Source organism: Rhinoderma darwinii, chromosome 5 (genome assembly GCF_050947455.1).
Source record: "Rhinoderma darwinii isolate aRhiDar2 chromosome 5, aRhiDar2.hap1, whole genome shotgun sequence".
Lineage (NCBI taxonomy): Eukaryota > Metazoa > Chordata > Amphibia > Anura > Rhinodermatidae > Rhinoderma > Rhinoderma darwinii.
This window is the reverse complement of record NC_134691.1, coordinates 50,879,674-50,893,188: the sequence shown is the minus strand read 5'-3', so window position 1 is coordinate 50,893,188 and position 13,515 is coordinate 50,879,674. Positions and strand designations below refer to the sequence as shown.

Below are 13,515 nucleotides of genomic sequence, written 5' to 3'. Positions count from 1 at the left end.
GAACCCAGCCTTAGTGACCAGCCCCTTTTAGGCCTTAACGACCAAGCAATTTTTTAAGTTTTTCCATCGTCGCATTCAAAGAGCTATAATTTATTATTTTTGCGTTGACATAGCTGTTTGCGGGACAAGTTGTATTTTTTAATGGCACCGTTTTGGGGTACATATAATTTATTAATTAACTTTTATTAACCTTTTTCTGGGGGATAGAAAATAAACCCCAGCAATTTCTATATGCTTTTTTGCATCCTAAATTTACATCGTTTACCGTGTGGTATAAATAACATAATAACTTTATTCAGCGGGTAGTTATGATTGCGATGATACCAAATTTATATTATATTTGATTTCTTATGTTTTACTACTTTTACACAGTAAAAACTCTTTTCTTTTTTTTTTTAAATTATTTGTTTTTGTGCCTCTGTATTTTAAGAGCCATAACTTTTGCAGCTGTATGAGGGATTTTTCTTTTTGATGGACAACTTGTAGTTTTTATAGTTACCATTTTTGAGTACATGTGACTTTTTGATCACTTTTTCTTACATTTTTTTGAAGGCAGGATGAACAGAAAACAGCAGTTCTGGCATTATTTCTTTATTTTATTTTTTATGGCGTTCGCCGTGCGCTTTAAACAAAGTAATCGTTTTATAGTTGGGGGTCATAATGGACGTGGCAATACTAGATATGTGTCACTGTTTTCCTTTTTTTTGTTTCTCATAATAAAGCATTTTGTAAGGGGGAAAAAGTAAGTTTTTAAAATTTTTTACTTTGGATTTGTATTTATTAACTTAAAAAAAAAAAATGTTTAGTCCCACTAGGGGACTTCACTATGCGATTATTTGATTGCTTTATAATACACTGCAATACTTCTGCATTACAGTGTATTATTATTACCTGCCAGTGTAAAACTGAAAAACTGAAAGGCATCTGTTAGGCCATTCCTAACAGGCATATACTAGAGGCAGACCTGCGGGCCTTTATTAGGCATTGCATGTCGGGTGTGCCGATGGGGTGAGAGAAAGAGCCCCCTTCCTCTAAAACCACTGAAATGCGGCGGTTGCTACTGACCGCCGCATCTGAGGGGTTAACGGGCAGGATCGATGTTGATTTAGATCCCGCCCGCTCAAGCAAGTCTGTTGCAAGCCCTCCGCTACCTCCTGTAGCTGAGAGCAGGGAGCTTAACTGCTCCTGGCGGCGCTGTGTTATTCTGATGCAGCACCCTTAAAATGGCTATTGGATCTGAAAGCTTGTTGGTGACTGCTGTGAAAAGACGTATTGGTGGTCACTAATGGGTTAAAGTCCTACTACCGGAGGTAATATATAAAAGGCTGTTTAGTGTACATGAACAAAATGTTAAAAGTATTTTTACATGGCTTACCCCTTTATGAAGTTGTTTGGGGCTCAATGCCGGATACCCATAAGTCCTCTAATTTGATCACTCAATGACAACAAATATTTTCCTAAATTCACTGATAATATACGGACATTTGTAACGGGTGGTTCTCCAATAAACCACAGAGGGTTTGGAGCTTTAACAAATTATATTAAAACAACTGGCACAACAGCCAGAGCGGTCCTCATGCCGGGGTCGGGAATCTCGACACCGAAGGAATTTCCACCAAGTCGGGCTGTGCCAAAGTGACTGCAGTCCCAACAGTGCAGCCGTGGCACTCTGAGGGACTACCCTCTACCGCATGGCTTACCCTGAGACGTCATTTTTCAGGAATATTCTGTGCCTCTGTGGGTCACGATGGCCACTACCTTACAAATCCCGACTCCCACAGGTGCGTATATGCAATGTGAACGTTGCGCACTGTTACCGCCACCACACAGAGCATGGTTCCAAGCAACAGGGTGGCACACGCTGACAGCTGTAATCCAAAGGGGTACCGCCTCTTAAAGGACCCACATTAAACCGCTCGCACCAACAATATAATTTAAGCTTCACATCAGATTCTTGGCATTACCATTGCATGCAGCTACCAGCAGGCTTCCGCAAGAGACTCAAGTCAGCTCTGTTTCCTGCTAGGCTACTCCAAACTTGTTGCCACGCTTCTCTAGTTCCAGGGCTGGCAGAGGCACCCATCAAACCTCTGTACTCTATCTCTCTTTCCAAACTCCTTCTCCTCATCTGGGACTTCTTACTGTCAGAAGCTTTCCTTGGGGATATTTCAATCTTGGGTCCTATCTGCATTCCAGCCACGAGCCACTTCCCATTGCACCTAACATGGCACTACCCCATTGCTACTACCTCTTTTATTTAACTGCTCCCCTACGTCCTTCTCATTGCCTCCCCCTTCCCCATACACAGCAACACTGACCGGCCTTCCTCTGTGCTTCCCCAATCCTCCTTGCACCTTCTCCACCACTCCGTACTGAATGATGCAGGTGCCGCCACCATGGCAGCGCGGTTGCTTTTTCCCGACACAGCACTAAGATGAACTAGAAGGACTAAACCAGAGCAGGCTCACACATAAGAAAGGTACCAAATAGGTGGACGTAAGGTGAGAGAAAAAGCATAGGAAACAAGGTACTGTGCAATTTAAAGGGGCAGTATCACCCCCTTACACAGTGGGTGTCTCCAAATTACAGTCTTAAAAATACCTGCTGCTGGTGTGCCCATACAGAATCTCACACTGTCAGCACTGATAGGACAATGGTCGACTGTGTAGAGAGAAAGGCCATTGATAAGAGTGATGGTAATACCCAATTGTCAGTTTAATCATACAAAACCAGGAGGAATGGCACAATGCGGAAGCTCTAGAACTGTTATTTTTTGGGGAATGGAAGTATTTACTAAAGTAAACATGTTAGGAGAGCTAACAGGTCCTCTTTAACCCCTTAACGACATGTCATGTCATGTACGTGACAGCTGCTAAGGGGAAGTATGGAGCGGGCTCACGGGCTGAGCTCGCTCCATACTCAGTGGGTGACAGCTGTGTTATACAGCCGACACCTCACTGCAACTGGCGGAATATAACCACTTTAATTCCGCCCTTTTAACACCTTTAAATGCTGTGGTCAAATTAAATTGTTAGAATCAGCGGGGCACCCCTCCCCCCCCCCCCCGATGGGATCGGCTGGTGACGATAGTTGACGTGGCAGCCTGGGGGCCTAAAAACCGTTAAATAATGTTTTTTATAATGTCCCAAAAATATTAAAAGTTTAAAAAAAAAACACTTTTCCCATTTTTTTTCCCGCTAAACCAATGTTAAAAAAAAAAAAAGTTAACATAACTGGTATCGCCGCGTCCGAAAAAGTCCAAACTATCACTATCTAGTGTTGTTTATCCCGCTCTGTGAACGCCGTAAAAAAAATAAAATAAAAAAATATATATACTGTATATAATATGCAAATTGCTGTTTTTTAGTCACATTAGCTCCAAAAAAATAGAATAAAAAGTGATCAAAAAGTCGCATGTACCTCAAAATTGCATCCGTTAACACTACAGCTCGCCCCTCAAAATTTAAGCCCTCACGCCTCTAAATTGATGGCTAAAAAAAAAGTTATGGCTGTCAAAATATGGCGACCCAAAACATTTTTTTAGCAAATAGTTTTATCTTTTTTAAAAGTAGTAAAACATAAAACAAAACATATAAATTTGGTATTGCCGTAATCGTATCCTGTAGAATAAGGTGAAAATTTCGTTTTTACCGCCTGATGGACGCCGTAAAAACAAAACCCCCTAAAAATGGTGTATTCATAGTTTTTTGCCTATTTCACCCCACAAATATTTTTTTTACAGCTTCCCAGTACATCATGCGGTACAATAAATGGTGCCATGAAAAACTACAACTTGTCCCGCAAATAACAAGCCCTCCTATGGCTGTCGATGAAGAAATAAAAAGCTATGGCTTTTGGAAGTCGGGGAGGAGAAAATGAAAAAAACTCAAATTGGCCTGGTCTTTAAGGGGTTAAGAACAACAAGTTAATTGCTTCTTCATTATGAGGTTATCTCTAGCTGCATTTGTTTTCATCTGGATGTGATCTAATCTCTGATAGTTTTTAATACCGTGGGTACTTTTATAAGACACTTAAAGAAAACCTGTCACTTGGTTTGGAGCCACTAAACCACCATCATGTCATTATGCAGCTGGGGTTTAGTGGTTTTATACCTGCGCACATCAAAAACCGACATTTCTGGAATAGTTAGTGAAATAAATGACAACTTACGGAGAGGAGTCTGGAGATATTGGGCACATTGGCATTGCACACATGAACTTATATATGCACTCGAAGCCGAGGATATTACACCTCTGCTTTATGTCCGCAATGTGCATTTGCCCGGTTCCGTTCCTAGGCTTATCTCAGTAAATTGTAAGTTATTTTACGAACTATTCCGGAAACTGACAGTTTTTGATATGGGCTGATATAATCAGATGGGCACCTCTTACTGGCATATCACATTGATCACTGCTTGTGGTATAAATAACTGGGTTCACCGATATATCAAGACACGGGCAATTCCTAACTGAATTCCATACTAATATATACAGTATTTATAGAAGCATCACCGCGAGACTGTTGGCTTAACCACAGCCTAGACGGTATAATAGACTCTGCTCGCCATGTGACCTTAAAAAATCAAGCGGATGTTCAGTTACAGTATTTTTTTTCAGTATGACCAGTGTTTTATTTATAAGAACAATGCTGTGGGCATCACGGGGGAGGGGATGGCCTGGCCTGCTTAATCTCAACCTAGTTGAGACCTTTTTCCGTCTAGTTTATCATGTCTATATAATGAATTTTTCCCATCATGTGACTATGAAAATTGGCGCCTATTCTTAGTTGAGGCTATTTTTTAAATATGGCCGCTTCCGTTATATGTTTGGAATAAGTGTTTTTTTGATATCTTAAAAGTTTAATTAGATGGTAAATTAAATACATGGAAACGACTGCAACAAATACACTAAAATAAAGTTATTTTTATGTTCATGGAATTTTTCTCCAGTTTAAAGAGTTTGTGACACACGGACCGCTAGTTGCCAGATTTAGCAAAATCTAAATATTTAAAACAATGTTTACAATAATGCTTATCACATTCAGAATAGTAACTCGCTGACGGATTCTCAGGGTCTGAAACGAGACCTTTCCCTGAATATTAAGAGATTTAAGGACATAATTAATTGTCTCCAGAAGGCAAAGTTTTCCTTGAGGTAAAGCAGCTTTTAGTATGCAGAAAACAATAATAGATCTATACAAGTCCACCGGCAAATTTAGCCATATTTTTAAATATTTATTTGTGGGACTGATACTCCGTTTTTTTGCTTTGAGTTCAGAGCTCAGTAAGGTCAGATTCATTCCAAATAATGTTATAATGCAAGGTGCTTGTAGCTCCTGGATGCGGGCCAGTATGGTTACATTCATGTTTGCAAATGGCCGCACGCCTTTGAAGTTTAAGACTAAGTGGGCTGTTGGCATGGCATGGCTTAGTGGGTTAAATCTTGCTAAGTGATGGTTAAAGACTGGGAGAACCACAAGAATCTGTTGAGATTTATACGGAGTGTAATAGGTCATATGATATTTTGATGTCTTTTTGATTTTATTGCACATTTGTTCTTTAACTACTTTATACTTAGAGAAATGGAAACCAAAAACTTTAGTACGTAAAACTGAATTACGTCCAGAAGTTGCATTCTGGATTTCAAAGCTTGAAGATGTTGTCTGCTTTGGACAACCCCATTTATATATGCCCAATATGACCGCAACGTTTAAAGACTTTGTTTCATGAAGGCAACCCCAGTCCAAATGTCTTATTAGGTCATATGGACTTCTTAGGGTGGTCCCCCCGATTTTGAGCCAGAAAGCAGAGTCGCTCTGTATGAGCAGCTCCTGTTGTGGTGGACTCGAGCTGTCCATTTATTACATGGACAGCCTTTTATATGAAATAAACTGCTGCAGGGGAAATGCCTGGTGGCCACGGCTTTCCCCTACTAAGATTGGCTGTTTGTAGTGGGCAGATCCTTTCTGTAAGGGGTTGTCTCATCAGATTTTTAACTCTTCCCCTGGAATACCCCTGACGCCTATTCATTGTCTAGTCATCCATTCATTATTACGTTGTACTCCCAATAGCGATAGCTACTCTAAGGTTGCTGAAAAACCTGCTCCGTAAAAAGGAGTTGTCCACTTTATGATTCTGTTCGGTAGCAGTTCTCTTCATTCATAGTATTCAGATGCCCTTGAAGCAGAAGTTCCTAATTTTTTCAGTATTTAATGTCTTTTTTTTAGAAGAGCCTGTGTTGGGTTGTCTTTTAGTGCACCTCGAACAGGTACATTTGGCTCATAACGTTCGCTATCGTAAATTTTTTGCACACCCCATGTTCGAATGCCTCAGTTCTACCATAATAGGAATAATAGCCACAGATAATTAATTATTGTATTTTATTCTTCTTTTTTTTTTCTCCGCCTACTTTATGTATAACCATGTGCAACATGTAAAGAAAGAAATGGTTGGCACTACCTTCACTTGTGGCGTCTCAGGTACATACACTGGCTGGGATTTGTGGTTCGATGACCTTTGCTCAGTGCGTGTAAAAGGAAGGCCTAAGTATATATCCAGCATATAGAAGAATAGACTGCACGGCACTCACCGCTTTCAAAAGGTTCCTTTATTCTATGTAGAGGCAGGCATAACACGGGAGATGAGATTGTAGGCCTACTGCCCAATCTCTCGTGTTATGTCTATTCTTCTATATGCTGGATATGTATAACCATGTGCCTATATCCTCTGTTCTAAAGTGAATATTAAACATCAGGGAGTGTGTGAGACCCACATCAGGTAATAGCACTAGTCCAGAATCACAAATCTCGACATAATTCGCCAATGAGCATTTAAATAGAAAGGAGTAGTGTAACAAACCTATGAGGAGGTAGTTTTCCCACTTCTGTGTATCAGCCAGGAGATCAGCCTGGTGGCCGGACATCTGTTGGTTCCTGCTGTGAGATCTACTGGTAAATCGCAATCTACTATTTGGCCACCACTGTCTTGGAGTTTCTTATACATGAAAGGTGCTGGTCCAGAGATACTCCAGCTGGCTTCTCTTTAGATTGTAATTGAAGCCTTTTCTGGCCAAGCAGCAATGTTATGAATCACCCTGGAAATACTTGTAAGTGCAGCTACATCGATCAACGTAGAGATGTTGAAGATTGAGTACTGGATGTCCAGGGTGTGATCTCCTATGTGCAGTGGTAAGGGTTAAGTTTGCACTTTGAGCGCTGTTTACGTCATATACAATTAAAGTGGGTTATGATGGAGAAACTGCTGTTGTTACAGTCCTGAATGAATTACTTTAGGAATATTAGGTCAGGGTTTTTAAAGAGCATTCTTCCCTTCCCCAAATCATAAAAAAAAATACATTTAAACATTTAAATTCTTCTGTCATGTTCTGTTATTCAAAATGTAGCCGTTTGTTAGTTATCTGCTTCCTTGTCAAGCACATCTATTAATGGCGATACCTAGACTCCTACATCTCAAATTTGCTGCCCATTCACTTTGAAGCACATTAGGCATGTCTGCCATTCGGCTATGTACACCATTGTAACTAATTTTTTTTTAAAATAAACTAGTGTTTTAGGTGATTTAAAGCAACTTTTAAATTGACTTTAAATAAAAATAGTTTTTACTTTTTAAGATGCAGCTTTTATGTATTCTGCATATATAGAAGCTTTGTAGTTCCGTCAAAGAATATTCAGTCTGGTCAGCTGGACTGATGTCTCGGCTGAAAACTTGCTCGCAGGATCCAGCTAATAACGATCACATCTAAGTTAGATGTGATCATTATTAGCTGGATCCTGAGTGTCAGAGACACGCAAGACCAGCTTTTAGCCGAGCTGTCAGTCCAACTGACTTGACGGACTGGGCTTTGATTGAGCGATACAGCTTACATATATATACAGGATATGTACTGGCCAGATGGATTCCACTCGTACAGGGAGCTACAGTGGTGCTATTTACAGGAAGGGTTTGCCAATTAAGGGGGGTTCTAATACATACAGGGGGAGTGGCACTATCTACAGGGAAGGTGGCGCTATCTGCAGGGGATGGAGCTTATCTACAGAGGGGATGTTGCTATCTACAGGGGGTGGCGCTATCTACAGGGGGATGTACAATCTGCAGGGGGTGGTGCTATCTGCAGTGAGTAGCATGATCTACAGGGGGTGTGGTGCTGTCTACAGGGGTGCTGTATATAGGAGGTGTGGCACTATTTACATGGGCACTGTGGCATTATATTGGCACTACCTACAGGGGACACTGGCGCTATCTACATGGGCACTTGGTGTTGCACTATGTGGGCACTATCTACAGTGGGAACTGGCACTATGTGGGCACTGTGGCACTATTTACAGTGGGCACTATATATGTGGGCACTAACACTATCTACAGTGGGCAATGTGTCACTATGTACACTGGTATTGCGTCACTATCTACATGGGCACTCTGGTGTTTTCAGGTGGCTGAGACAAATAACCCCCTAACGAATAAAATTCATCAATTTTTTTAACGTCCATAAAAAATGGATGGCAAGTATCTGTGAAAGACGGTCGGGAAATGGATTCAAATTTTTAGACACATTGATACAAAACAGCCATGAAAAACTGACAGTTGATCCGTTGTTAACTGCCCTTTTTTTCACGTCATGTGAATATAGCCTTATATCCCTCTTATCCGCTCACAGGGATCCAGGGTGACTATGTATGTATGTATATGTGTATATATATATGTGTGTATATATATATATATATACACACATGCATACAGTCCAAAAGCAGATGAACACAGCACTCCAACGTACCTATTCATTAGGCCATGTGCTCGTTATCAGGAGATGAATCGGCTCCTCATCTTGTATATATACCATAGAACAAAATAACGTCACCAGGACTTGAGTAGATGAAATAGGGTGTCGTCTCAGAACCTTTTATATATATATATATATATATATATATATATATATATATATATATATATATATATATACACACACATACATACATATAATATAGAGAGACACATATATAAAAATTTACAAAAAAGTGTGTCACATTTTTTGTGATTTGTTTGCTCATAATAAAAATTAAAAACAAGGAGTTAATTAAACTAATCTAGAAAATGAAAACCTCATAAGTCTTGTAAAAAAAAAAACAAAGTAAAAACTTGTGATATTCAAAGCGGTTGCAAAGATAAACAAGTGCATATCAGAAATGGAAAATTTGACCCTTGGTCATGAAAGGGTTAAAGTCCGTTTAAAAGTTGCTTTAAATGACCTAAAACCTTGTTTTATATACACTATCGTTCAAAAGTTTGGGGTCGCCCAGACAATTTTGTGTTTCCATGAAAACTCACACTTATATTTATCAAATGAGTTGCAAAATGACTAGAAAATATAGTCAAGACATTGACAAGGTTAGAAATAATGATTTTTATTTGAAATAATAATTTTCTCCTTCAAACTTTGCTTTCGTCAAAGAATGCTCCATTTGCAGCAATTACAGCATTGCAGACCTTTGGCATTCTAGCTGTTAATTTGCTGAGGTAATCGGGAGAAATTTCACCCCATGCTTCCAGAAGCCCCTCCCACAAGTTGGATTGGCTTGATGGGCACTTCTTGCGTACCATACGGTCAAGCTGCTCCCACAACAGCTCTATGGGGTTGAGATCTGGTGACTGCTCTGGCCACTCCATTACAGATAGAATACCAGCTGCCTGCTTCTTCCCTAAATAGTTCTTGCGTAATTTGGAGGTGTGCTTTGGGTCATTGTCCTGTTGTAGGATAAAATTGGCTCCAATCAAGTGCTGTCCACAGGGTATGGCATGGCGTTGCAAAATGGAGTGATAGCCTTCCTTATTCAAAATCCCTTTTACCTTGTCCAAATCTCCAACTTTACCAGCACCAAAGCAACCCCAGACCATCACATTACCTCCACCATGCTTGACAGATGGCGTCAGGCACTCTTCCAGCATCTTTTCAGTTGTTCTGCGCCTCACAAATGTTCTTCTGTGTGATCCAAACACCTCAAACTTCGATTCGTCTGTCCATAACACTTTTTTCCAATCTTCCTCTTTCCAATGTCTGTGTGCTTTTGCCCATATTAATCTTTTCCTTTTATTAGCCAGTCTCAGATATGGCTTTTTCTTTGCCACTCTGCCCTGAAGGCCAGCATCCCGGAGTCGCCTCTTCACTGTAGACAGTGACACTGGCGTTTTGCGTGCCAGTTGAGGACCTGTGAGGCGTCTATTTCTCAAACTGGAGACTCTAATGTACTTGTCTTGTTGCTCAGTTGTGCAGCGGGGCCTCCCACTTCTCTTTCTACTCTGGTTAGTGCCTGTTTGTGCTGTCCTCTGAAGGGAGTAGTACACATCGTTGTAGGAAATCTTCAGTTTCTTGGTAATTTCTTGCATGGAATAGCCTTCATTTCTAAGAACAAAATAGACTGTCGAGTTTCACATGAAAGCTCTCTTTTTATAGCCATTTGGAGAGTTTAATCGAACCCACAAATGTAATGCTCCAGATTCTCAACTAGCTCAAAGGAAGGTCAGTTTTATAGCTCCTCTAAACAGCAAAACTGTTTACAGCGGTGCTAACATAATTGCACAAGGGTTTTCAAGTGTTTTCTAATCATCCATTAGCCTTCTAACACAGTTAGCAAACACAATGTACCATTAGAACACTGGAGTGATGGTTGCTGGAAATGGGCCTCTATACACCTATGTAGATATTGCATTAAAAACCAGACGTTTGCAGCTAGAATAGTCATTTAACACATTAACAATGTATAGAGTGTATTTCTGATTAATTTAATGTTATCTTCATTGAAAAAAACTGTGCTTTTCATTCAAAAATAAGGAAATTTCTAAGTGACCCTAAACTTTTGAATGGTAGTGTATGTTTGACACTGACCTCAGTGTGTGACAACCCCTATAGGAGCTGTAATTGCAGAAGATCATTTTAAAATGTTTTATTCCTTTTTTTTACATTTATTTTAGAATATTTAGTAAGTATCGCTACTGAGATCAAAATGTCTACAAGTGTTACAGTTTATTAGGTACTGGATTCTTTTCTATCTGTTCAATTTATAAAAGTCCATGCACCTACTACAGAAACATCTCCATTCAAATGTATGATATGGGTTATTCTGTCGCAGAAATTTCTGCAACAAATCTGTCGCATGTGAATACAACCTTAGGGTTTTATCGGGTTTTATATAGATTCATTACATACAGAGTGATCGATTTCCAGCATGTTTTTTTTTTCATTTTGATGATTATGGTAACAGTTAATGAAAACCCCAAATTTAGTCTTTCAGAAAATTAGAATATTGGGTAAAAGTTGAAGATTGTAGACTCATGGTGTGACACTCTAATCAGCGAATCAACACAAAACACCTGCAAATGTTTCCTAAGCCTTCACAAGGACTGGTCTGCTGCTCAGTGTCCAAAGTCCGCAGTCGCCAAATTCGTTGCCTGACGGACACTAATGGCGCCTGATGGAACCCATTAATCTTAATGGGTTTCGTTGGGTTTCTATCATGCTGTCCTTGGTTTTGCCTCACTTTTTTGTCCATCAAAAACAACAAAATCTGCACCGAAGGCTCCAAAGCAGATGTGGACAAGCTCTAACTTTAGGCTCTGTTCACATTGGCATCATGTTTTCAATTTTCCAGGATACATGGCAGATGTAACAGACCCGTATTGATCAGTTATGATCCGTTTGACAGATCCATTATGATCTTTTTTTTTTTTTTTAGTCCCCTTGACTCATAATGGATCCGTCAGGTTTCCATCAGCTATTCTTTTTTTTTTACTGGATAGAATAGCACAGCATGCTACACGGATTTTAATTTCAAAGAGCAAAGGTAACCTTACAGAAAAAAACTAATGCAATGTGAACAGAGCCTTACTTCTAACCCAAACTTTTGTCATCCTAATCCATGGTCACTATCAAAATAATACCATGTTTTTCAATATAAAATCCACTTCTCTCAGTAATCTACCTCCTGAACAGCGTGCATGTAACTTGGATATTTTTGTTCTAGCACTTAACTCAAGAGAAAACTAATTACGTATTGAAAAAAAAAAGTTCTGTTGTCTTGTTGTAGATGCTGGGAAAACGTTACCTGAAGGTTTGGATTACACCAAGGTCTGGCTCCAGACAGCGGCAGGAGAGGTGAATGCCAGAACAGGGATTCCTCCACCATTTGTCACACTGCAAATAAAGGATTTCCTTAATGGGCCAGGTAAGAGAGGTGACGCTATAATTTTATGAAAGATTACGCATTCTAAAACGGACTATTCTGGTTCTCACCAGATCTTATGGGGTGCTGAATGGATAGCTACTTACAGGTTGTGCAACATAGGAGAGGGTTAAATCAGGAAGACCTACAATGTAGAAATCTGGGAAATATGGCTGATATCCAATATAGGAGGCGGCCATATTGCTTTCTCAAAAACAGGTATCACTTAGAAACTGCTAAAATAACAAAGAAAAGATTCACCTTTAAACATCTTCTGACCTATCACTTAGATGTCATCGGCTGGGGTCTGTGCCCTGTGACTACTGCCAATTGTCAGAATGCCATGTCCCTGTATCTGCTGACTCAAAGATTTTTGGATACTCCCATTCATTTTAATGCACATGGACACCCAGATTTGCCAGAAAAAGATAAATAAGAAGCAGCTGAATCAGTTGTCGTCGTTGAACATGTATGATCTATTTGGAGTGCATTGGTAAATAAGCCCAATGTCAATGGGCAACGTGATGGCTCAGTAGTTATCGCAATTGGGTTTGTATTCGACCCAGGGTAACATCTGCATGAAGTTTGTATGTTCTCCCCTAAAAAAAACATTCAGATATGGAATTTAGATTGTGAAGCCTCACCGGGGACAATGAGTGTTGATAACTAATGTACAGCGCTGTGGAATACGTTGGCGACATAAGCAACATAAATAACCAATGCCTGCGTAAATTTCATAAATAAATTGATTGTATTATATTATAATAAAAAAAAAATCTTGGAAAATAACTGCATATGGAAAGCCAGTATGAAATACAGAAACGGTTATGGGCTGATGGATTCAATTTATTTTAATATATTTTCCCTTGCAAGTATCAATGACTAAAATGTTAGAACAAAAATTCCTGTTTTGAAAATGATTTCCTCGTTGCACATACAGTGTGTAAAGCTTGACGTGTGGATTCTGGTTTTGCAGAGAGTCCGCAGTATTGAATATAATCTGAAGCAGCAGTACCACCTAGGGGCTGTCTGCGGCCAAAAGGGATTGGGACGTTTTATTTCAGGTGCTGAATTTTCCGTTGCTCCTGTGTCACATACACAACACATAGAGAAAACGGACAACATGCAACAGTTGTTAATTTGTTATATTTAAGCCTTTAAGTATTTCTCTTTTTTTAAATTGATAACTAGTGGTGATATAAAACGTAAGTAAAAGAAAAAAAAAAGAGGCAAATTCAACAGGAAAAACAGTACAAAGAAAATTTTGACTTATTCTTTAAATGTTCT

At 39.5% G+C, this 13,515-nt stretch overlaps 1 protein-coding gene across 1 annotated transcript in view; it reads left to right on the top strand.

Annotated features, from left to right (window-relative positions):
• Positions 1-13,515, top strand: part of VPS13B (vacuolar protein sorting 13 homolog B) — an 886,671-nt gene that overhangs the window by 688,914 nt on the left and 184,242 nt on the right. Inside the window, exon 35 of the mRNA XM_075825953.1 lies at positions 12,094-12,231. Within this exon, the coding sequence (XP_075682068.1) occupies positions 12,094-12,231 (138 nt within the window). The remainder of the gene's footprint in view (positions 1-12,093; positions 12,232-13,515) is intronic.